The sequence below is a fragment of the Lontra canadensis genome, unplaced genomic scaffold (genome assembly GCF_010015895.1).
Source record: "Lontra canadensis isolate GAN:19392208 unplaced genomic scaffold, GSC_riverotter_1.0 scaffold24, whole genome shotgun sequence".
NCBI classification, from domain to species: Eukaryota; Metazoa; Chordata; class Mammalia; order Carnivora; family Mustelidae; genus Lontra; species Lontra canadensis.
The window spans coordinates 23,283,477-23,305,667 of record NW_022631018.1 but is presented as its reverse complement, the minus strand read 5'-3'; the positions used below and the strand labels follow the sequence as shown (position 1 = coordinate 23,305,667).

The following is a 22,191-nucleotide window of genomic DNA, read 5'->3' as shown; positions in this document are numbered from 1 at the left end:
GGTGCCTTCTCCGGGGAGCTCTCCGCCGGACACACCTGCTCCCGCAGTGCTGCAGGCGGGGTGGGGGCGGCCGGGCACTGCCGTGGACGTGGAAGTGGTTCGAAGGGTCTCGAGAAGCGCGATCCGGGGCGCGACCAGAACGGGTGACGCTGTGACAGCGGCCACAGCGGGAGGCGGCGCTGCCATCTGCTGGCCAAAGAGGGGACGTGCCCACGCCCGTCCTGTAGGTGGGAGGCGGCGCGACGCCTGGGCGGGATGCAGGCCAGGACGGCCTCCCAGTGTGTGTACTCTGGATGTGGGCAAAGTGAGGGGAAGGTCACATAACTGGTTTGAGGCAGGCTGGGGGCCGAAAGTGCAGAGTTCCTGTACAGGCTGACGCAGTCCCCCGCGGGCTGAGCGAGTGCGACGGCTCATCTTCCCAGCGCAGTCTGGGAGTTAGGGGGCTGCCCCGCCAAGATCCCCTGCCTTCTCCCTGTGCACCTCCGTCCACCTCCCAGCCTTGCCCATCTTCGCTCTGCCAGGGGGGAGGCGGGGTGGCTAGGGAGGGGGACCTGGCTCACTCCAGGACGGGGCAGCCTCCAGAGCGTCTGCTGGCCCAGAGGGGCTCACGTGAGGCTGTCGTCCACGCCCACCCATCTGCACCCCCACCTGCCCTCCACCTGCTCCACGAAGAGACAATGGAACCCAAAGGACTCGTTTCTGAGGCAGTTCAGCTTCTGAGATGGCTTTCGTGGGTGCCGCTCCCCACCACTCGATTCTTACCCTGCCAACGGCGGGGGCTTCACTGGTGGCCCGCTTCCTCTAACGGCTTCATGAGCTGGTCAAGGTCAAGGATTGGCCCTTTATGTCTTTGTGTCCCAGCCTCCCCTCCGTAATCAGTTCCTGGTATGTTGGGACTCGTCGAGACGTGTTGGTTGGATGAGAAAGTGAACAAATACGACGATGTACAAAATAATGAAGAAGACAAGTAATTTTTATGTAGCACCGGAGACGAGTCCCCAGCTTCCAGACAACCCAACAGCTTTGAAGGGGATGATACTCCCATGCAGGCTACCATTGGACGTGTTTATTTTAAAAGAAGCCCTCTGTCAAATAATAACTGTCTTTACTTGGACGGCACGTTGTCTTTTCCAACACCTTCCCCTCTGTCACCTGCGAGCCTCACACATGTGCTGAGACGGGGAAGTTCGGAGACGAGCCGCGGGAATAAAGCTTGTGTGTGGCAGAGCGGCTGGAGCTCAACCCTGCAGTTTCCCGGGCTGCTCGTCTTCCCACCGTCCCAGGTCCCCAGGCCTCTGTGCAGCACAGGTGTGCCACCAGGACGAAAAATACACACCTTCACTTGGCAGGACAGTGAGATACCAGCCCGTGAAGAAATGCCGGCCTGGGGGCACTGCCGTGGAAGTCACTGGGAGAAATCTGGGCGTGCGTTACAGGAGGGCAGGTCGAGGCCCCCAGAAGAACCTGCTCTGGGATCAGAAGACGGCTGGAACCCACGAGTGGAAATCCTGGGGAACCTGCTTGAGAAGGCCACCGGGGCCCATGGGATGATCCGGCACAGGGAGCTGGGCCGTGCAGCGGTGGGCTGAGTCCCCATGGGTCCCACACACGCAGGGGTACGAAATGCCACTGAGAGCAGTGCTGTCTGCGGCGCCCGTGGGGCTGCGCCGGGCTCAGGTCAGGATCCCCGATGCCGTGCTGTCGCTCAGCCCTGCTTGTGCTCTCACTCGCGCTCTGCGAAAAGCTTAAACAAAACAACTGTTCTGTCGGCCAACAGGAGAGACTCTGCCGGTGGCTCCCAGCGTCTGGGACACGCACCTGAGTGCTACCACTTTCTTTTCTTTTCCTTTTTTTTTTAGATTTTATTTATTTATTTGACAGAGAGAGACCACAAGTAGGCAGAGAGGCAGGTGGGGCGGGTGGGGGGGCAGGCCCCCCGCTGAGCAGAGAGCCCGAAGCGGGGCTGGATCCCAGGACCCTGAGATCGTGACCTGAGCGGAAGGCAGCGGCTTCACCCACGGAGCCCCCGGCGCCCGGAGCGCGGTCACTTTCTTAAGACAAACAAGCGGACTCCGAGCTGCACCTGTGCTCACCTCGGAGCTGCTGGTGTTTCAACCGCAGCGAAACCCGTTTCCACCGAGAGCGGCTGCGGCGCGCACGAAAGACGGACGCGCGGACGCGTGAGTAACCGTCGGTTTAATGGGTTCACCCGGAGCGTGTCTGTCCCCGCACGGGCTGCGTGGGCCGCGGGGCGCCGGGCGAGGCGAGGACGAGAGGCGGTTGGGCGAGGCGGCCAGGGCGCGACCCCGCGGGCCCGCTGACCCTCCGGGAGCGGCGGGGGACGCGGGAGCCTGGGGGCACCGGCCGCGGGGAAGGGGTCGGACCGGGTCCTCGCGCGTCCGGCCGCAGCTGCCGTCCGCGGGGCTAGAACGGGTTGTCCAGGATGTTGACCCTCATGAGGAACTTGTTCTTCTGCACGTCCTGCGCGCTCGCCTCGCCGGCCGCCACCTTCTCCCAGGACGGGAGGCGAGCGAGCGTCTGCGGCCAGCGGTCGTCCGTGCGCTCCGAGCTCGAGTACCAGCGCTCCTGCGCGGGCGAGGCCGGGCGTCAGCGCGGGCGGCCGGGCCGGGCTGCTGCGGGGTCCGCGCTCCTGCGGGGTCCTGGCCCTCGAGCCTCCGGGGCCCGCGCGCCCGCGGACAGACGCCGACCCGGCCCGGCCGCCCGCGCGCAACCAGCCCGGGGAGGGCGCGGGGGGCGCCGCGTGTGGCTCGCGCCCGGCAGGGGCTCACGTGCCCCCGGAGGAGGGACGGGCCCCGCGGCAGGACGGGGACGCGGCGAGGGCCACGGAGGGCGAGGGATGGACGCGGCGGCGCCTGCGAGAGACGCTCCGCGGGCCCCGAGGGGAAGACGGGGACGCGCACGGGGCCCACCGCTCCCAGCCGCGGCCGGGAAGGCCTCCGGGCCTGGGAAGCCGGACCCGCCGCGAGCTCCCGGGGCCCCCGAGGAAGGCGGGCGCCCCCGTCCCGGGGGCTGGGGCCGCACCTACTTTGCTCATGTTCAGCCAACACTTCTCCAGCACGTTCCCCTGCGTCTCCGACAGCTGCAAGGCGGTGTTCAGGAACAGGTCGCAGTTCTGCCCGTCCCCCATCAGGATGCACGCGTAGGCCATCAGGTGGTAGAGCCTCGGGTAGAAGACGGGGCCGGTGGTGTTCTGGGCCACCAGACTCTCCAGGCTCTGAAGGAGACACGGCAAACGCGAATCAGAAAGCGGTCGCGAGCCGCCAGGATGGCTCCCGCCCAGACGACCTGGGAACGTTCCCACGCTTCAGGCCAGGTGCGCTCCGGAGGCCTCCGTCGGAAGCCGTGGCCAGGAGGGGACGCGCGTAGGGGCGTCGTCTCAGCTGTCCACCCAGACCAAGAATGAGAGGTGGGGGCTCGCCGAGAAAACTCTTTTATTCTGATTACCAAAGCAATAGAAGTTACTGTTCACAACTCGGGAGCATAGAATAAGAATTACAGAGATGGACCCAAAACGCTGAGGTTTCTGGACTGACCTCTTCCATATCCATTTAGTCCATCGATTATTTAAGAAATGAAACATCTAGGGACTCCTGGGTGCCTCAGTCAGTTAAGCATCAGCCTTCGGCTCGGGTCACGATTTCAAGGGGCTTGAGATCGAGCCCCACAACGGGCCCGTGTGGAGCCTGCTTCCCCCTCCGTCTGCTACTCTCCCTGCTTGTTCTCTCTGGCAAATAAATGAGTAAAATCTTAAGGGAAAAAAAGGAAATGAAACACCTACTGTGAACAGGACATTGTTCTGTGGGAGACACACTTTGCTCTCCATCCGTGGTCCTGTACTCTGTTCCCTCCCTCCGTCACGTCCTCCCAGCCCCAGGCCCCGTCCCCTACCTGCTTCTCCAACTCTGAGAAACCCCAGACTCCTCGGGAGTGCAGAGAAGGGTTTTCTCATCTTTACTCTAAGCCCGGTGGTGCCTGCGGTATTTTGAACCGCCCTGACTTTGGGATGGGGAGTGTCATCGCTCACTAAGATGTGCTTCCCTTTCAGCACCTGCTGGTTTGTCTAGTGGATCCGCACTGGCCGCTTCCGCGGGACACATGGTGACCTTTGCTAGTAACCGATCGCTAGAAGGGACAGTGAGAGTCGATTCGCTTGTCACAGGTAAAGTGCCTGGTACTTGAGGAGAGAGAGAGGACGCGGGAATAGATCATGTGCAAGATGGTTAAAGAAAATAAACAAACACTTCTTTCTTCTGAGCACCGTGGAGTTATGCTTGTCTCAAGTCCCTCATAAGTCCTTTCCACTTAGGAAAGACGTTTACTCTATCAAATTACACGAAGTCACACAATACATAATTAGTCTATTACGTATGCTGTCAGCCTGAGATCAACATCTTTATAGATAAATTTTTGTGGTTTAAAAAATATTTTATTTATTTATTTGACACAGAGATAGAGATCACAAGTAGGCAGAGGCAGGCGTGGGGGGGGGGGGGAGCATGCTCCCCGCTGAGCAGAGAGCCCGATGCGGGACTCGATCCCAGGACCCTGCGATCATGACCTGAGCCGAAGGCAGATGCTTAACCCACTGAGCCACCCAGGTGCCCCTAATTTGTGTTATTTAAGCTGTTAGGTTTGTGGTAACTGGGGACCTGGCAATGGGGACCGGATTCACCTGTGCTCGGTGTTTAAGAGAACAAGGCAGGCAAGGGTCAAGCCCACCCAGAGATTCAGCTCCTCACTCCCTTGGAGGGCTTGCCCTGTCCAGGCTGGAAACCTAGAGGCGGGCACCAAGTGTAACTTGCTCGCCCGTCCCACTCCCACAGCTGCACCTGCTGGTTACTGCCTGTCAGCTGCTGTTCTAATTAGACTTGTGTTTTTGCACTCAGCGCAATTTTGTTCAGTGAGTGGAAGATATGCAGGTTCTGATGCTTACACTGAAGCGTTTGAAAACTCACTTTACGAGTTTGGTTTTTTTTTAAGAAGTTCACTTAAAAGACACATTCAGGATCAGCTGAATATTTTAAACTTGCACGTGCAAAGACTTATCTACCAAGATGTCTATCACAGGAGCAGCAGGAAAATGCTGTGAAAAAATTTCTGTCCCAGAACAGTTTGGCATAGTATCTAACAAGATCTGAGATTTTATCTATAAGAGAAAACACTATGCTTCCCTTTAACTCTTGCTGTAGAAAACAATGTACTGACAGGAAACCATTCACAATTTATTTTATTTTGATAGCACGTTTTATAAAAATGGAAACGTGTGTATGCGCACACACAGGAAAAAACCTCAACAACGGTGTCTCGATAGGTAAAAAGCGGTTATCTCTGGGTAGTAAGGTTGTGGGCAATTGGTATTTTCTTCTGATTCGGAGGGGAGTGGTTACCTTAAAAATTCGTACTATAAACATGAAAGTTCTGGAATCCGAAACAAGAATTATCACAAGGAGGTAGACAGAGTACACTTAAGGCGCGGCTCAGCCTGGACTCACCTTGAGTAGCTCGACGCCACTGTCCTGGGCATTCTCGGACTGACCCTCGATCTGCTTTTGAAGGTAGAGAACTTCCCCCTCCATGTACCTACAGATCCCTTCGTAGTAGAGCGTGGTGGGCGTTCTTCTGGGCACCAGGTTTTTAGCTCTGCTGGAAAACACGCGGAAGCTGTCCCAGTCCTGCAGCCGGGCGTACCTGCGGTAGCACAGAACGAAGACCTGAACCCGGGGGCGCTCGGAATGGGCTGCGGTTCTGACTCGGGTCTCTCGGCAAGTCCAGCTCCCAGGACCTGGGCCGGGCAGCCGGCCGTGCGCTCCCCAGGGGGACCGTGGGCTGGGACGCCGGGCAGGATTAGAGTGCTCAGGTGGTTTGAAGCAAACAGGGTGCTCGGACGCTCAGGTAACATTAGTGACCAGTCATTTAACTCTTTGGGCTATTTTAAAGCAAAGGCAGTCGGACGCTTGGGGCTATAAATCCTAGAACTTAGACATTGCTCCAAGTCTGGAGAGAGGTGGCCTAGGCCAGTGCTGCTCCAAGCGGGGGCCACAGACTGGGGTCACCATTGTCACCTGATGCTCTTTAGAAAGGCGGGCTCGCAGGTCCCAGCCACGCCTGCTGAATCACACACGGGGGAGGGGGCAGGACGCCGTGTGGACGAGTGTGAACCAGCTGTGCCCACTGAAATGTGACAAGCCCTGGCCTAGGCCACAGCTGTGGAAAGGGGATAGAGCAGAATAAAAAATTAGGATGAGTTTTGGACCTTAGATGCCTTGAATGTTAATGTGCATGGGCAAGCTGTCTTGACTCTTTGGACTTGTAAGGGTAGTTAAGTTTTAGAGTTTGATTTCTCCAGGGAATTTGTAACGGAGTTCTACTCAATCTTGGAACGGCTCTGGTGTGGGGCACTTTGCCTAGGAATGTCCCCCTGTTGCCAGGTAGTCTCAGCACGACACTGACATACTGGACTAGAGGAATGCGTGGAGGAGACGGGAAGTTGACGGGGTGACGTGGGGAATAGCTGTGGAGGACGTCAGTGAACGTTCTGGAACCTTGCTGCTGATCTGCTTCCTTGAAGGTATGATGGTAGCTGCAGCTTTCCTGAGGAAAAAACTTGATGCGTTAAAGGCGTGAAGCCCCAGGCTTGGTGGGTTAATGGGTTACCAAGGGCACTGCTTCCCCTCCCGCGATTTCCTTTCGTGTGGGGGAGCCCCGTGACCTGTCCTCCCCTGCTTCCCTCACTGCTCCAGGGTCCAGAGGGACGGGTGGTCGGTGACAGTGGGACCCGAGGTGGGCGGGGTAGCCCAGGACCTGGCCCTCTCTGTCCTGAGAGGCAGGGCAGCCCACAGGGAGCTTCGTGCGGCTCCTCTCTGCCGCGTGGGGGCCAGAGGCCTGTCTCACTGCAGCAGGACAGCGGCCTTCCGGAGATGCCTGCTGAGGAGTGGGCAGGTCTGATGCTGGGGTTCAGAACTAGGACGCCCACCCACCTGCAGACACCGGCCAGCGTCATTCCATCTCGGTGGGGGCGGGTGGGCAAATGGTGCTGTTAGGCCTCTTCCTCAAGCCCCAAACCCTCCCCAGAAGCAAGGCTTCTTACTCCCCTCTCCTCACCACATCTGTTGCACTGAACACAGCCCAGGTGGCCTTGCCTGGAGGGGATGAACTAGGGGACCCCCAAGTCCCCTTCCAGTGGGAGCCCATGCTGCTGCCTTCAATCTAGCTCACGTATAAATTGTAAATGCTTTTTCTTTTCTTTTTTAATCTCCTAGAAGTCTTCTTCAGGGTTTAACCTGTTCAAATTCGGGACTTCGGTGATAGGCGACCCCCGTTACCAGATAGCCACGGAGGAGTAGAGACCCAGGAGGATGCCACTCTGGAACTTGAGGATTCTGTTGTCTTCATTCTGGCGTATGAATTCCAAACATTCTTCAAACGTCTTATAAACAAACCCTGAAGAGAGAAGCAGAAGAGCTCTGGTGGTGGGACGGGGTGGTCCTGCTCTAGCCTAGAGCCCCCAGGGGAACTTCCCGCCTGTGGGGAGAGCCCATAACCCCTGTTTACTTTAGGAATCGAGAGGCTCCTGTGGCAGGCAACAAGCTCGAGACCATGCTGCCCAGAGGCCCAGCTCCCACGCAAGCGAGCACGCACAGGGTACCATCCCACAGTGCCAGCCAGGCGGCAGTGGGGTGACCCAGCCGTCCCCGGGGCAGCCCTGCTGGAGTTGGCCTGAGTGCGGCCCGGGGTCTGCCGTCTCCCCACCCTTGCCTCCCCACCGGCCGCAGCATCTGTATCCCTTCCCAGAATGCCAGCTTGGCACCCCTCAGTTTACTGTGGACACTGAGGGCTGCCTCCTGGGTGTAACCAGGAGTATCCAGGCAGCGCTTCTTTTCCAAACCTCCAACAGCTACCAGTGCCTGGACCCATTAGCCATTCTGCCCTTTGTCCTAAAGCATGAAGTCTTTAGTACGTCCTGCTAACAAGTCCTCTAGAAAAGGCACACAGAAGACACTGTCGGTTCCTGCACTGGGGTGAGGTTGGAATCACCCTTCAACTGGCAGCTCACACCACACAGTTTCCTCGGGACTGAACTGTCTTCCTTGCACCTCCCAGATGGCTCCTCAGCTCTCCCACCACGCTCTGCCCTTCCCAGGCCTAGAGGTCTTTCCAGCCCGAAGCCTAGTGGTCTCAAGACCCCAGCCCCGACAGCTGCCGCACCCTGCCGGCACACCCACCATACCCCCACTTTCCTGTACATCCCCAAGCCACATGTACCAGAATAAAGCATGATGTCCAGGCAGACAAAATAGAAGAATGCCTTGCTGAAGATGTGCTCCTCTGTTACCGAGAGGTCCCACAGCCACCCCAGCACCTGGATCAGTTGCTTGTTTCTGTGGCAAAGGAAGGTAGTAAGACCAGGAGGTGCTGGGAGGACAGCACAGGACAGAGCAGACTGCTGGCCTTGCTTCCATGGCACCCACGACTCCAGACCCATACGGCCCTTACGCAGATTTCAGACCCCCACCCACCCCAAATCTCAGATGGGCTCTTTGCTTAAACTGTTGTCCCAGACCTTTGTATCAGGGCAACCAGAGTCAGGCCACGTCAGCTGGAGCTTCTGGCCCCGGTGCTCTTTGGGCATTTGCCTCCCCTGTGAGGCTCTGCCCTTTCCCTCCAGAGAAAGCCTGATCCCCACAGCAGCATGGCTGGTGGACCCTCCTGCAGTCACTGGCCAGAGTAAACAGACTAGGGACGTCGTATGTGCAGGGGCGCCTGACCAGCTTGGTCAGGGGAGTGTGTGACTCTTGATCTTGGGGTTGTAAGTTTGAGCCCACGTTGGATGTAGAGAGTACTTTAAAGAATAGTAACATCTTAAAAAGGAAAAAAAAAAAAAAAAAAGAACGCTGTGCGAAGAACAGGTATCCCAAAGACTATGATTATCAGTCGTGTCTTACTGTAAATCCTGGTCCTTTGCCACCCAACGGCCAGGGTAAAGCGAGCCCTGGAAGCTCAATTACAATGGCTTCCTCCCTCTAGTTTTGAAAAATGCTTTCAGCTAAATACCTGCTTTGCTTTTCTTTTCTTTCTTTCTTTTTTTTTTTAAGATTTTATTTATTTATTTGACAGAGAGAGACGCAGTGAGAGAGGGAACACAAGCGGGGGAGTGGTTGGGGGCAGAGGGAGAGGGAGAAGCAGGCTTCCCGCTGAGCAGGGAGCCCGATGCGGGGCTCGATCCCAGGACCTGGGGATCATGACCCGAGCCGAAGGCAGAGGCTTAACCCACGGAGCCCCCAGGCGCCCCTGCATACCTGCTTTTCAAGAAGAGAGATTTGCTGAGCCAGCAGAGGACTACGTAATGTCTGTTGGGGTTCCGCAGCAGTGCCCACATCTTGTGGGCTCGAGAGCCTGGGAAGGAAGCAGTTCCGGTGTACTCCAGGTGTTACCTGTATCCCGAGTGCCCCTTCTTGCCCGACAAACCTTACCTAAGTCAATGGCCAAGTCCAAGTGACCCATGAGAAGCTTGGTGTAGCCCAGCGTATCAGCCACATACGACACGATTTCGATGCCCACGCCTTTCAGGGGGAGGTGGAAGATCTGCTCCATGGCCACGAGCTCTTGTTTGAACCACACGCCCTGGTAGCCGGCCAGCTGGTGGTGCAACGCGTAGTCCAGGTAGGCCTTGACGATCTGAAACGGCAGCAGCGGGGAGAGGAGGGCGACGCTGAGACGGAACCGAGGCAGGAAGCCCAGGGTTGTGGCCTCGGGCTGGCCCGTAGACACATGTTTACTGAGCTTGAGGACAGAGCTGGTCCTTTGGGCGAGGCTCGGGCTGGGGGGCAGACATTAGCCTGGGTCTCTGCTGCCTGTTTAATGGACGATTCAGGACACACTCGATGGCTCCCACAGAGTCCTTAAGCCAAATATAAGGATTTTAATTTTGTGAACAATGAAAGCAGCGGCTTCTCTATGTGACTGTATGGCCGCAGAGCAAAGAGCTGGGCAGGGTTCGCTCCAGGGTGCGGTACGCATCTGGGGGAGGAATCTGAGGGACAAGGGGGACTTTACTCTTCACCTTCTACATCTCTGTGATGTTTAATTTTTATAGCAAGGACGTCTACTACTGTTATTTAATAAACAAGAAAAGGGGGTTTGGCTTGTTTGCTTTCAAAAAGAGGAAAGCGTGGTTTGAACGTAATCGAGAGACCTCCCGAGAAGTCGGCTGCTCCATAAACAACGCTTTTAAGTGGTCGAGTCGCTCCAGGGTATAAAAGCTTGGGGCCGGGTGAGGAGGAGGCAGCTCCTGCTCAAGAAGTTTCTGATAGTGGAAGGGCTCGCAGTAAGGGCCGCCCGCGGGGAGGAATTTAGGACAAGGGGCTTCTTTCCCAGAATTCTTCAAGTCACACATTCTGTGTTACAGACAGTACTGCGGGCACCTGTGCAGCCACAAAGCCCATCGGAGGGGTTTTGTGCTCCTGGTCTGGGCTGTGTTTGCGGCGGGGCTGCCAGAGGGGACCGGCGGCCGGAAGCTGTGGGCCAGGAGCGGACGGCCAGGACGATGACATGTCCACCGCTGTAACGGAGCCTGGGACCCCTTGGATTTGGACCCAGAGCACAGAGTCCAACTGCTTTACTTCTTGGAGAAAGTAGGAAGCTCAGAGGTTATGTGGCTTGGCAGCGGTCATGCTGCAGGAAGGGGAGGTTCCGGAAATCGCTCTCTCAGGGCTCATTCTGGTTCCTTCTGTTGTCCGACAGTGAGTGTCTCGTCTGCTTCTGAGCACCCAGGGGACCACTTGCCAGGCTGCTCTGCCTTCGGCCACGGGCATATTGTTAACGAGCCTCTGTGGATTCACTTTCCAGTTTTGGCTTTCCCATCGCAGTCTCCTGTCCCCCAACGCCACTGTGTTCTTAAGAGACAGCCCCAGTGGGGAGGGGGATGAAAGGATTTCATTCACTGAACATTTGTTGAGATCCCACTATGTGTCAGACGTTGTTACTGAAGCTCAGGACGTAGAAAAGGTAACAGACAAGGGCCCTGCTCGCATGGACATGGCAGGCCAGTAGTGGACGCAGGCGACACACCAACAAGGGCGCCAAGATAATGTCAGCCGGAAAAGAGCTATGAAAACAGAGGGACGGGTTGGAGAATCAGTGGGCGAGGTGGCCCAGAAAGGCCTATGGAGGAGGTGACCTCAAGCTGATCAGCACAGAGCCTGGTAAAGGTCAGGGGATGGGCACTGCAGGCAAAGGAAATGTCCGCAGCAAAGATCCTACAAGGGGACTGAGCTGGATGTTTGAGGAGCTGGAAGGAGGTCTAATACGGCTGGGTTTAGTCGCCTGGGGAGCCACCGGAGGAGGATGGGCAGAGGCTGTATCTGACGGACTTTTTAAACATTTCTGTATTCCGGGGTACGGGACGGCCCTAATGCTGGGGACAGACTTACGGCTAGGAATTCAAGTCCCTCCACCCTTTATAGTGCCCTCGGCCATTTCCCTTAATTCCTGATAATCAGTCACTCCAAGAGGAAGTCACTGCCCCACAAGAAACCCAGACATGATGTGCTTTTTTCTAAAGGGACCTGATCAATCTTTAGATGAAATGGCTTTAGCTTCGTGATCCTTGTTTTGTCTCCCGGAGTTTTCCACATCTAGCTAAAGACTTCCCCGTTTATCATTTTGTAGGGGCCAAGGGCAGTTTGCTCCCAGATGGACCATCAAAACCCATCACATTCAAGAAAAGCTTATTTTTTAGGGCTTAAACAAGTTGATTTATTTCTTCAGCTGAAACAAAATTAACATCTGGTGTTACGTTAGTTTCAAGGAAGGGTGGGTTCCCTGTCTTTCGACTGGCCGCTTCACTAGGAAGAGAGCGACTAAGAGATCCCTCTTCCGCTAAGCAATTCCTCTGCACAACAGGGCAACACCCTTGTTTTCCCAACGCACCTTCCTGCTGACAGTCCTCCTCCCCTTTGTGCCCTCAGGCCCCAACCCCTCTCCCTAGCTCCTAGAGGCCTTGGGTTGCCTCCTCGTCTTTGGAATTTCTGGTCTCTGTGGATCCCCACACAGACGCTATAACACTTGACTTTCTCCTGTTAATCTGTCTCACGTCAACTGACTCTTGGTCCAGTTAGAAGGACCCTGAAGAGTAGAGGAGCTTCCTCCTCCCCAACAACATGGACTCATAGTTCTGCCTGGGGGTCCTGAGACCATTGCAGGGAGGGCACGAAGAAGTCCCAGCTACTTTCAGGATTTCAGGGCATTGCCGTGTGCAGAAAACACGGTGCCAGGCCAAAACCACCACAGAAAATCTTCCGAGGGTGGTCCTGTCCAGCTCCTCGAGGGCGTCTCTGCCTTTCACTGTCTTTGGGCTGAGGAGGGAGAAGGACTGGCTGAAGACCAAGCGTGAACTGTCACCTGCGGCCTCCTCCTCCCCCGACTCCTGGGGGGGGGGGACAGTGTGACATTCTTCCAGGAATCTCCCAACTATCTTAACATTAATGCCTTGCTAGTGGGGGAAAACAACCTCAGCTTGACAATGGCAAGGCCTGTGGTATCCTCTGGGTCTTCTTTAACATGTAAATATCCTTTGGAACCTCCCTTTTTCCTCACTCCCCCAACCCCATAGTCTATAACCAGCCACCCCTCACAGCCCAGCTCTTTCTGCCCACGGGTCCTGTCCCGGTGTTTTAACAAACCACCATTCTGCACCAAAGACGTCTAGAAAGAAAAAGCTCTGAGGTCCTCGGGGATTATTGAGTCTAAAGTGATTCTGGGACCAAAGTGTCTGAGAGTGGCTGACCTTGGCAAACAGCCCAGCCCTGAAGGGCTTTATTCTCCAGCTCCGTGATCTTGAAGAGTTTCCCTCTAAATGAGATGCAGAAATTTAAAAAACCGCTACAAAAACACCCTACCTGGAAGTCATCTTGAGTTTCCAGGGCTGTGTTCACTTGCATCAGAGCTGCCAGGTGGCCATAATACTTGTGGTGGAAAAAATAATTTAAGCTGTAGATCTGCCAGAGCAAGGAGAAGCAGGCCGTCTGCCTGTAGAGCTGCGCCAGCCTCCTCTTCCTGTGAGAGAAAACAGACACGTGGGACAGAGAAGGAAGGTGTCGTCGCCCGCGTGCTGGAAGGGAACTCGGGGACAGAATCCTCGCTCCTGGCTGGGAGGTGTAAGCCGGGGGGAGCACGAGTCCTGCCTCCGTGACGAGCTGGAGAAGCCCAGGCACCTGCATTTTGATGCAGCACATTTTCCCCCACCGAATGGGGGCGAAGTACTGACTTTGTGATGATTGATTAAGATAATTTATGCAAATCACTTGTCCCCTGTCAGGTCATCGCTACTTAAATGAAGTTATTTTAGAAACAAATTTAAATAATTCATCCCATTGGATTCTGAGAAGAAGCCTAGAAGCAAGGGAGAAATAACGAACCCCATTTTACACAAGCAAGTGAGACTGAGACAGGTTAAACGACTAACCCACAGTCACACAGCCAGAAGTGGCCGTGCCGGGTCTCTGTCCCCTTCAGCCTGGCCACTCCAGGGGGTCTTGTTCTCCAGTGAGCATCACTGCTGGGAGCTGGGCCTCAGCACTCAACAAAGGAACATTTTTCACAGTCGTGCTCTGCCATGATCTGAATTCATACGTTGAGTCCCAACCCCCAAAGTGAGGGTCACAGGAGGTGGCCCTTTGGGAGGGAATTAGGTCATGAGGGTAGAGCCCTCACGAAGAGGGTTGGGCTCTTATAAAAGAGACCCCAGAGCTCCCCAGCCCCTTCCCACCATATGAAGATAAAAACGTCTGTGACCTGAAGAGGCCCCTCCCTGACGAGTGGGTCTCTGACCTCAGACGTGAGCAATAGGGTTCTGCTCACTGGAAGCCAGCCAGTCTGCGGTGTTCCGTCACAACACCCGAGTGGACTAAGACACGTTCCAGCAAGGGAACGGAATGTCACGGGAGGCAGTGAACCGCCTGTGCCGGCGGGTGTTCGAGGGAGGACGCAGGAGCGCCTACAAGCAGCGTGTGGGGTCCCAACCTCGGCTTCAACAAGCCGTTCGCCGGGTCATGCCGCCAACCGTCCCTTCCCGGACGGCAGAAACGCGAACCTTACCTTTCTGAGAAGCGAGCGGCTGCGACATGAGTGAGTTAACAGAGCCCGAAATTTAGGAGTCAACGACATTGACTCTGTTGTGGAAATTATTTTTGAAAGCCTCCCAGGAAACAAGGTAAAATCCCTCACAGCATAAGACAGTCACGAGGGCCATAGAAACCCTGACACGAACGTTGCTTCTTGTCCTCGTTTTGAGATCAGAGCCTTTTGACCAGGTGGTGTCGGAACCCACAGCTCTGCCGGTTCCTCCTCCCGGCACCTCCCCCTTTTCCTCATGCGGGGACTTCTTACTCCTGTTTCAAAACAGGACTGTTAACGACCCGGGTCAGATTTCGGGAATGAACATGTGGGATGCCCAGTTAAATTTGCATTTCAAAACAATCAATGATTTGTTGAGAGCGCGTGTGATCAAAATATTTGTGTGACATGTATGTATCCTAAAAAATACTCGGGGCTCCTGGTTTGAGCTCAGGTAGTGATGCTGGGGGTGTGGGATCAGGCCCCACAGTGGGCTGGGCCCCGTGCTGAGCACGGATCCTGCTTAAGACGGGGTTAAGCCTTTGCCTTAGGCTCAAGTCATGGTCTCAGGTTCCTGAGGTCGAGCCCCGCATAGGGCTCTCTGCTCAGCTGGAAGCCTGCTTCCCCCCACCCCTGCCTGTCGCTCTACCTACTTATAATCTTTCTCTCTCTAATAAATAAATAAATAAATAAATAAATAAAATCTTTAAAAAAAAAAAGATTCTCTCTTTCTCCTTCTCCCTCTGCCCCTCCTCCTTCATGCACACTCATTTTTTCTGTCTTTAAAAAAAAAAAAGAGTAAAAAAGGGATTCATGGCTCCTCTGAACTTCGACGTGAACTCGGTAAGCAGGCTGTGCTTGATCAGACAATCCGCCGGTGACCCAAACTCTGATTCCCTCCTACCTCTTAAAGAGATCTCTGCTGAACTCTCCCAGCCCCCCTCCCTCCTGGTGTCTCCTGAGACAGGGGCCACCGTTCCCACAAGCCTGTCCCTAACCTGCAAAGGAGCTCATTTCCACTCCAGGCTCCCCCACACGTCAGGGAGCACTTCTGGGGGAAGGCAGTGGGCTCGGAGGGGGTGCGTAGCAACGAGCTCCTAGAAATAGATGTTTGCATCTCAGGCAGAACCTGGAGGGATATTGCCCTGGCCTCTCTCAGCGCGGGAGAGGTGGCTTCTGTCAGCTCTGCAGATGCCCAGCAAGGTGGCATTCCCCTTGGCGCCGAATGGATAGGCGGAGTACATCCAAAAACTTTTGTTGTGGAAGATTCCAAACATACACACAGTAAAGCAGAAAAATGTCATGAACTACATGCACGGAACACCCAGCTTCATCGACTCCGAACCCAGGACTTGAACTCACACCCTGAGATCGAGGCCTGAGCTGAGATCAAGAGTCAGATGCTTAAGTGACTGAGCCACACAGGATCCCCTCCCTCCCCCATTTTAATTTTTTATCGTTTTTTATAGGTACAATTTACATCCATTGAGAAGTATAAATCTTACTGGTTTAATCTTGACTGATGGCTACCCCCTCACATCCCCACATCCCCATCCAGATCTGTACATGCGGGGCAGTCTGTCCTCTGGCCAAGGTCTTTAGGACCTTCTACTGCAGTCTGGGGCGGGGACGATGCCCAGTGTTGTGTCTGTACCCCTGGCTGGAAAAGGGCTTGTGAGGAGCAGCGGTGCCACCGGCTTCCAGGAAACATGGCGGGTCGGAGGGATTGAAGGGATTGACCGGGGCAGGGCACTGGCACTCGGCTTGCAAGGGGCTCCCTGCACTCCCCTTCACAAAAGCTGCTGGGACGTGATCTGGGGCAACCCCACCTTGCCTGGGAGCCCCTCACTCCCTGACTGGCTCCCCCCGGGCACCAGTGAGCCTCAGGGCAGAGCCACCAGGCCTTCCCAAACCCATTAGAGGCCCAGGCTTTGGGGGCTGGTGGCGTGTGTGCAAGTCTCTCTCCCTGGGGACGGAGACCTCCAGCTCACCCCAGCTCCTTCCCTTACCCTGGAGGCGAGCTCTCTTGGGCCTGCTGATTCGTGTGGTAGAAGTGTCTGTTTTTCTCCACGTGGGTGTGAAGAAACAGGGAGATTAAGTTGTAGGGAAAGACCCTGTTGAGGAGCTTCAGGGCCTTGCGCAGCATTTTCTTGGCAAGCACCATCTGGCCCATGTTGAAACAGACCTACAGGGAGAAGGGAGCAGGACAAAGTTCATGTCCACGTTTGGAGCTTGTTAGAAAAACCTTCCATGACGACGTCCCCCACAACGACAAGGAGGAGCGCGCTGTCGGCGAGTGACCGCAGCGGCCGGGAGCAGCCGGGCTTGAGGTTCTGCTGTCGGTCCGGGCCAGGGTTGGGGGCTGGAGGAAGGGCAGGGAGGGCTTCTGCCGCTTCTGTGTAACGCCCCCGGGACCGCCGACACGTGACCGCGTCTGTAATGGCTTCTTACCTGACCTTTGAGGCTGTAAAAGGTAGCGGACTCAAAAGTGTGACTCCAGGATTTGTCGTCCTTGAGCATTTTCAGCAACCGCTCTCCCTCCTTCAAGTACACGTACGCCTGCAGCCGGCGGAGGGACACAGAGTACCCGTTCAGCGGGCTCCGGCCACAGAGGGCCACCGCGCAGCCCCGACCGAAGAGGCAAGAGCGGCTACCGTTGCAGGACCCTCTTCCACCCCCAGCCCCGGCTCTGGACTAGAAGGGCCTCCCGACTCGAGGCAGCCCTGGGTGGGTCAAGCCCCTGCTGAAGATCTGGACACCGGATCACTTGCTCGAGGCGGTGGAGCCAGGGCAACTTCCTCCTCTGAGTAACTCCACCCCGATGGCCCTAATTCCAACAGCCTGCGCCCTGCCCCGGTGGCGTCCCCACAGCTCTGAGAAGCTGATCGCCACTTTTGGAACAAGTTGTGAACCACTCCCATTTCCTTTTGCCAGGGCCATCTTCAGGAAGCAAGGTCCTGAGCAACTCTCCCTACCTCGTTTATGACCTACTAGGACGTGGTTAGACAGGACGGCCTTGGTACACGTGAGCACCAAGGCAAGGTCAGATTTGAAGAGTAAAATCAGGGAAGGCGATACCCTCAAGTGTCACATAGTCCAAGATGGGAGTGAGAGGCAGAAGAGGGAATGTGAGTTGACCCGAACCTACTAGATTATTTTTGATGGGAGAGAGGACGCAAATGGCACATTCTGGGTGACTTGCATGGGGCTCTGCTTCCCTTCACTGTCTTCCTGGCCATCCCCACTCCCTGCTGACCGAGAGGGGCGCTTCGCAAGTTGGTCCCCAGGGCCACTTAAACCTTCTCTTCTTGGACTCACTGACCATATCCTCCTTTTCTATAGGTCTCTGAGTGTGTATACGTACATATATTAATACGCGTATTGATACCTCATACACACGGATGTGTGTATGAGAGAGCTGGGGCTCACCAACATTTTTAATGGTTTAATTTTAAAATTTTATAAAAATCTAAGGTATGAGGGTCGATCAGGCTGCTGTGGTTGTAAATATGGAAGAGACCACCAGTGTAGACAGGAACCGCAGGCCTGTCTACTCGGAAATGGGGGTCAGATGGAGCAAGGGCTGGGGACGTTTCCCACAGTGAGTTCACGCAAGGTCAGTCTAGCCAGCTGCTCTACGGAAAGTGGTCTCTGGTCAATTATGTTGGAGAAACACAGAACTAGCCAGACCCTGTAAACGAGTACACATGTCTTAGCATATTAAGGCCATGAAATATTTGCAGGAAAGAAACCCATGTAGCTATTCAGCTCAGTGCTTCCCAACTTACTTAAGAATGAATTCTTATTTCATTATACATTGAATCCCCACATTTCTAGGGGCACATTGCCCTGGAATATTATTTACAATTATCCTAAGAAACACTAGTGTTTTGGGGGTCTAAAGGAAATGCATGATAATATAGCACAAATGACACGAGGACCAAAGTGGGTGAGCTCCTTTGGGGACCACAAGACAAAAACCAGATCTGTGCTCATCCAAAGACCTACAGGTGTTTGTGCTCACAGGTGTTTAGGAAAGACAGAAGGCCGGTGCCACGGGGACATTACTGAGGAAGCCTCTGCTGAAACGGCAGCATCGATACATTTTGGGGATGAGATAGGATGTCCACCCCCTTCCCGTCTAGGTAGACAGTTCTTGGCAGGTTTTTCAAAACGGCACTCTTTTAAACAGTGTGTGATGCTAGTTGCAATTTGGTCTTTCATTTCTCAATCTCAGGTCATTTCCCTTCTCAGGATTCGATTTTCAGAGGAAAGGGGTGCTGGCAGGTGTCAAGAACATGAAGTACGACAAGAGAACCCTAGAGCTGCCCTTCAGGTGTTGTGGTCTCTAAACTGTCTCAAAGGCAGGGCGGGGGGCTGGAGAGGTGGGAACACCTTACCATATAATTGTCACCCAAGTTGAGATAAGCAGATGTAATTTCTAGGAAGTAGTATAAGGCTTTGTTGTTTTCTCCCAAAGCCAGAAAATGGTGGGCCAGAGGCATGATGACCATCTCTACGATCTCCTCACACTGGCAAGACTCCAGAGGAATGATGTCTTCTTCAGGCATCTTCATTTTTGTTATGATGACATCAAAGAAACTCAAGATCTTTTCTCTTATTTCTTCAGGACTGTCCAAATGCAGAAATAAATAGGAGGAATAAGTGGTAGCCACACCGCTTTCGATGTGAAAATATCTTTAAAAACTAATAAAAGAGCAAGATAACCCTGACGTAGATGCCATCGACCAAACTCACCATGCACACACCCCGACATGTCCCCACTCACACCAAAGAGGCCGAAAAGAACTGACCAGACAGAAGATTTTAACCGTATTCTGTACTGAATGACAAATGTTTATGCCTAAACAATTACATATGCCTGTACCTGAGATTTTCAGAAAATATCTCCGATTTCTTAGGAGTCTCTATTTTGGAAAAGGTGATCTCTTCTTCAGCTAGAAAATAAACAAAGAAATGAGTCGTGTGTGTCACGACATGTTCCATATGGGAGAAATGTCGGGTCCGCCAAAGACTCTCGCGGCCCCTCTCCTGACCCAGCGCAGGCTGCCCGCACAGACGCCGCAGGTGAGCCCACGCGATCGTCCGAGATGGAATTCTGTCAGACGTGCTGTATGGCACCTGTGAGCTGAGATGGTCTGGTACCGCCTCCACTCTTTCCTTCTGCCAGAGAGCAAACAACTGTGAGTAGCTAAGGGACGGCAAAAGGACAGAATGGAAGCAGCCTGTGCCCCTGACTTACTGTGTTCAAGACCGTTTGTCAGAACTTTCACTGGATCATTACGTGTGCAGGAAGAAAATTATTCTCTTGTGTCATTGGGGAGGACGGAAGAACTTCCTCTGCCCAAAGACAGTGAGGAGACATAAAGCTTATAAGAGCCAAGGACAAGGGGTCCGGGGGATGTCCTGAGGATACAAAGGGAGGAAGGACCATTAGCAGGATGGTGAGAGGAGATGTTTGGAAACAAAGGTCGTCGTCTTATGCAGGGAGACGTCTTAGGTCAGGAGGAATCCCTGTTTGAAACGCTGTCTTGCTGGTAAAGCAGGCCGTTGAGGGCCAGGGGAAGAGCTTTCTCTGAATCTGCTGGATCCAGGTTGCTTTTAATTCAAAATGATGTTTGTGCAAAACGGCCCATGTCAGAGGGACCTGCGGTGGCTCTGAGAGTGTTAAACCACTGCAATGTTGGGGTTGGTTATAGATGATAACATTATCCTAATTTACCCTGCAGCAACTAAAACTGTGAATAAAGGATCTGTTTCCAGTGGAGAAATATAGACTTTAAGTACATACTTCAAAGGCTACCTAAAGGGCAGAGAGCTTTGAACTCAAAACCTTCCGTCTATCCAGACTCCAAGAGGTTAGAAAATTCCCTAATGATCTTAAAACAGAAACAAATGAGGATGGTCGGATCTTCCCCATGCAGAAGGAAGGAAGAACCCTGGACAGGGGAGGGACTGCCTCAGATTGTCTGTTAGGGATGGAGGTAGGACTGGAATCGAGGTCTCCCAGCTCCAAGGCCAACGCATTACTCCACCGATCATTCGATTTCTAAACATGCAGTTTAAGCATCCAGTTATCATCTTCTTTTGAAAGTCTTCTGTGCCCTCGTCCCCATGGATTTAGTGCCCCGACTCACCTGTGCCCTGTGCAGAGCTCCGTCATGGTCCTTACTGTCACACTGTATAGGGAATAATTTGCCCACCTCTCTCCCTAGACTTCCAGCCTAGTGTATTTCTAGTGACGAGATGTGGAATAAATTGAATTATGCCTTTTCCTCCTACTCTTCTAAAATTGGTCCTGTAAAGGTTACCTGTGGCTACCATGTTGCCAGACCCAAAGTTCATGTTTGTCCATATGTTACCACACCTCTGAGCAAGCACTCAATACAGTCAACCACTCCCTCTTTTCACCGGGTTTTCTAACAGCCGTTCTCTTGGTTGCTTTTGTCATCGGCCGCCCACTTTGCTCGCGTCTACTCCTCTATCAACATCCCCAGTGCTGGTGAGCTTCCCTTTCATCCTGGGCTCCCTTCTCCATCCACATTTTTCCCAGGTGACCTCCTCTGCCCATGACAATGAATTCTAGTCACATGCCCACGACTACCAACTGTTTGATCTCTGAGCCTGACATCCACCCTTAACTACAGATTCGTGTACCCAAATGCCTCTTTGGCAACGGCTGCTTGAATGGCTAACAGGCATTTAAAAATTAACATAATCCAAGCAGAACTCGTGGACCTCTCTTTCAACCTATACTCTGATCTTACTAAGCATCAGAGCCATATATCGGTTTTCTCGATGGCAAAAAACCTAGGTGCTGTTCTGGATTCTTTCTTTCCCTCATCACAGTCAGCCCATCATAAGTCCTGTTGACTTTCCCTCAAAACATACCTGAATCCATCTTCTTCTGTCTTTACTCTAGCACCACCCCAGTCCACCACCAAATTTTATCTGGACAAGCATGAAACACTGATCTCCCTTCCAGTCCCATCTCCGTAATCTGTTCTCTACAGAGAAGACAGAATGTGTTTTTAAAAACATGACTCAGATTTCCATGCCAGAGATTGTTGGTCTCCTATCTCAATTCTATTGTCCTTTTTCTCCTTACAAATAAAATTCAGTTTTACTCAGGGCAGCTACATTTTCCAGCCTCCCTTGCAACTAGATATAGTCGTGTGACTAAGTTCTGTATGGAATTTCTAGAAGATCCCTTAAAAGGGAAGGGGGCATCCCTTTCTTTCTTTTTCTTTTCTTTTTTTAATTTTTTAAAAATTTATTTATTTATTTTGGTTTCTCTTCTTCTTCTAGTGTTAAAAGTAAATATGATGGTTGGAATTCCAGCAGCCATTTTCAGACCAAGAGTTTCTGATGATGATGAAGCCTTCACATAGTCCCAATGATCAGACGAAACATTTTACATGAGAGAGAAATAAATTCAACAGTAAATAAATTAAAGCCACTCTAACTGGGTCCTTGTCACATGTAGCCAATACTAATTCTAATTAATAAATCTCCAAAGTCTTCCAACCCCCTTAAAATAGAAGCCAGACTATTTATCAAGGCCTAAAATGTTCTTTTATGGTTTTCTTAATTAATCTATTTATTGTCTATCACATCTATCACCAGTCTTCATGAAAATTCTAATATATGAGAATTGACACATGTCTATCATTTTCAGCACTATATCTCTGGCACCTAGATCGCTGCCCAGCACATAGTAGATGCTCAATAAATATTTGCAGAATATAATACATATTTTTTGAAAAATATCAATATGGGGAGCCTGGGTGGCTCAGTGGGTTAAGTGCCTGCCTTCGGCTCAGGTCATGATCTCAGGGTCCTGGGATCAAGCCCCACATTGGGCTCTCTGCTCAGCAGGGAGCCTGCCTCCCCCTCTCTCTCTCTGCCTGCCTCTCTGCCTACTTGTAATCTCTCTCTCAAATAAATAAAATCTTAAAAAAAAAAGAAAAAAATCAATAAGAAAAATAAAATGCTATTTCTCCTTCAACATCTATATATATATATATATATATATAT

At 53.2% G+C, this 22,191-nt stretch overlaps 1 protein-coding gene across 1 annotated transcript in view; it reads right to left on the bottom strand.

Moving 5' to 3' along the window:
- Positions 1 to 2,400: 2,400 nt before the first annotated feature.
- The window catches only part of ADCY10 (adenylate cyclase 10), a 68,712-nt gene continuing 48,921 nt past the window's right edge, over positions 2,401 to 22,191 (bottom strand). The window contains exons 22-33 of the mRNA XM_032863055.1: positions 19,022 to 19,091; positions 18,534 to 18,765; positions 16,585 to 16,692; positions 16,143 to 16,318; positions 12,918 to 13,074; positions 9,492 to 9,696; positions 9,318 to 9,414; positions 8,284 to 8,399; positions 7,344 to 7,461; positions 5,514 to 5,709; positions 3,047 to 3,235; positions 2,401 to 2,586 (exon numbers count right to left, since the gene is read on the bottom strand). Coding sequence (XP_032718946.1) covers positions 2,425 to 2,586; positions 3,047 to 3,235; positions 5,514 to 5,709; positions 7,344 to 7,461; positions 8,284 to 8,399; positions 9,318 to 9,414; positions 9,492 to 9,696; positions 12,918 to 13,074; positions 16,143 to 16,318; positions 16,585 to 16,692; positions 18,534 to 18,765; positions 19,022 to 19,091 — 1,826 coding nt within the window. The 3' untranslated portion in view covers positions 2,401 to 2,424. The remainder of the gene's footprint in view (positions 2,587 to 3,046; positions 3,236 to 5,513; positions 5,710 to 7,343; positions 7,462 to 8,283; positions 8,400 to 9,317; positions 9,415 to 9,491; positions 9,697 to 12,917; positions 13,075 to 16,142; positions 16,319 to 16,584; positions 16,693 to 18,533; positions 18,766 to 19,021; positions 19,092 to 22,191) is intronic.